Raw genomic sequence first — 835 nt, 5'->3', positions numbered from 1 at the left:
CAGGAAGCAGAGGTTCACAGAGAAAAGTTGACAAGCCCAGGGTCTCATAGCAACTAAGAGGCAGAACTGGGCTTAGAACTGGATACTCCCAACTCCGGGCTCCATCGCAGCCCAGCTTATAGCCCAGCTCCTCTTAGAAAAGCGTGGGAAACCCAGGAGGATCTCTGAAAAGATGTTGGGAATAACATCTACCATTTGTCTAGCACTTACTCTGCACCATGGTGACGCTGTGTTAGCCCTTTACAGATGTTAACAGCAGACAGAACATTGTAATCAGTGGCCAGCCTGGCCCAAAACGCGGCTTCATAATCCAAGTCAAGGCTAGAAGGACCAGTGACCGCCACCTCCCTTGCCTGGGGCAGTTCTGAGGCCAGCTTGTGGGGGGGAGGTCTGGGTGGGAATCCAGGCTAAGACCATGTGTGCACGTACCAACGTTATAGGTGTTGAGATCCAGTATTCCTCTGCAAAGACTCCCTAAAGGACTGTCTTCAATAATCTGTGAAGAAACAAGACATAACTCACGTTAGTCTTAACAGGAATAATCATAAAAGACAACCAGTTTCCAAAGCACACCGTTTAGCAGAGACACTGCCTATGGAACTGTTTAAAATGCATTTTCATTACAGGATACGTCCAGAGGGAGAGAGCTAAATAATGAAGCACGTTGCTGATAGGGACCCAGCAGTGAGCAGGTGCCGGCAGGCTCAGTGTTTCCTTTTTCCAATCCATAAAAACGTGCCTTGTGATTTCTAGAACAGGTTTTGAAGCGTTCCCATGGATCTGGTTTCAAAAACATCCTATTGGGTTGTCGGAAAAGTCATGACATATTTTTTCT

General features: G+C 47.2%; 1 protein-coding gene across 1 annotated transcript in view; it reads right to left on the bottom strand.

Annotated features, from left to right (window-relative positions):
* Positions 1–835, bottom strand: part of PLCG2 (phospholipase C gamma 2) — a 155,023-nt gene that overhangs the window by 24,941 nt on the left and 129,247 nt on the right. Inside the window, exon 23 of the mRNA XM_019634773.1 lies at positions 430–496. Coding sequence (XP_019490318.1) covers positions 430–496 — 67 coding nt within the window. The remainder of the gene's footprint in view (positions 1–429; positions 497–835) is intronic.

Source organism: Hipposideros armiger, unplaced genomic scaffold (genome assembly GCF_001890085.2).
Source record: "Hipposideros armiger isolate ML-2016 unplaced genomic scaffold, ASM189008v1 scaffold_19, whole genome shotgun sequence".
Classification (NCBI taxonomy): Eukaryota; Metazoa; Chordata; class Mammalia; order Chiroptera; family Hipposideridae; genus Hipposideros; species Hipposideros armiger.
The sequence above is the reverse complement of the archived record's forward strand: the minus strand, read 5'-3'. Positions and strand labels throughout refer to the sequence as shown.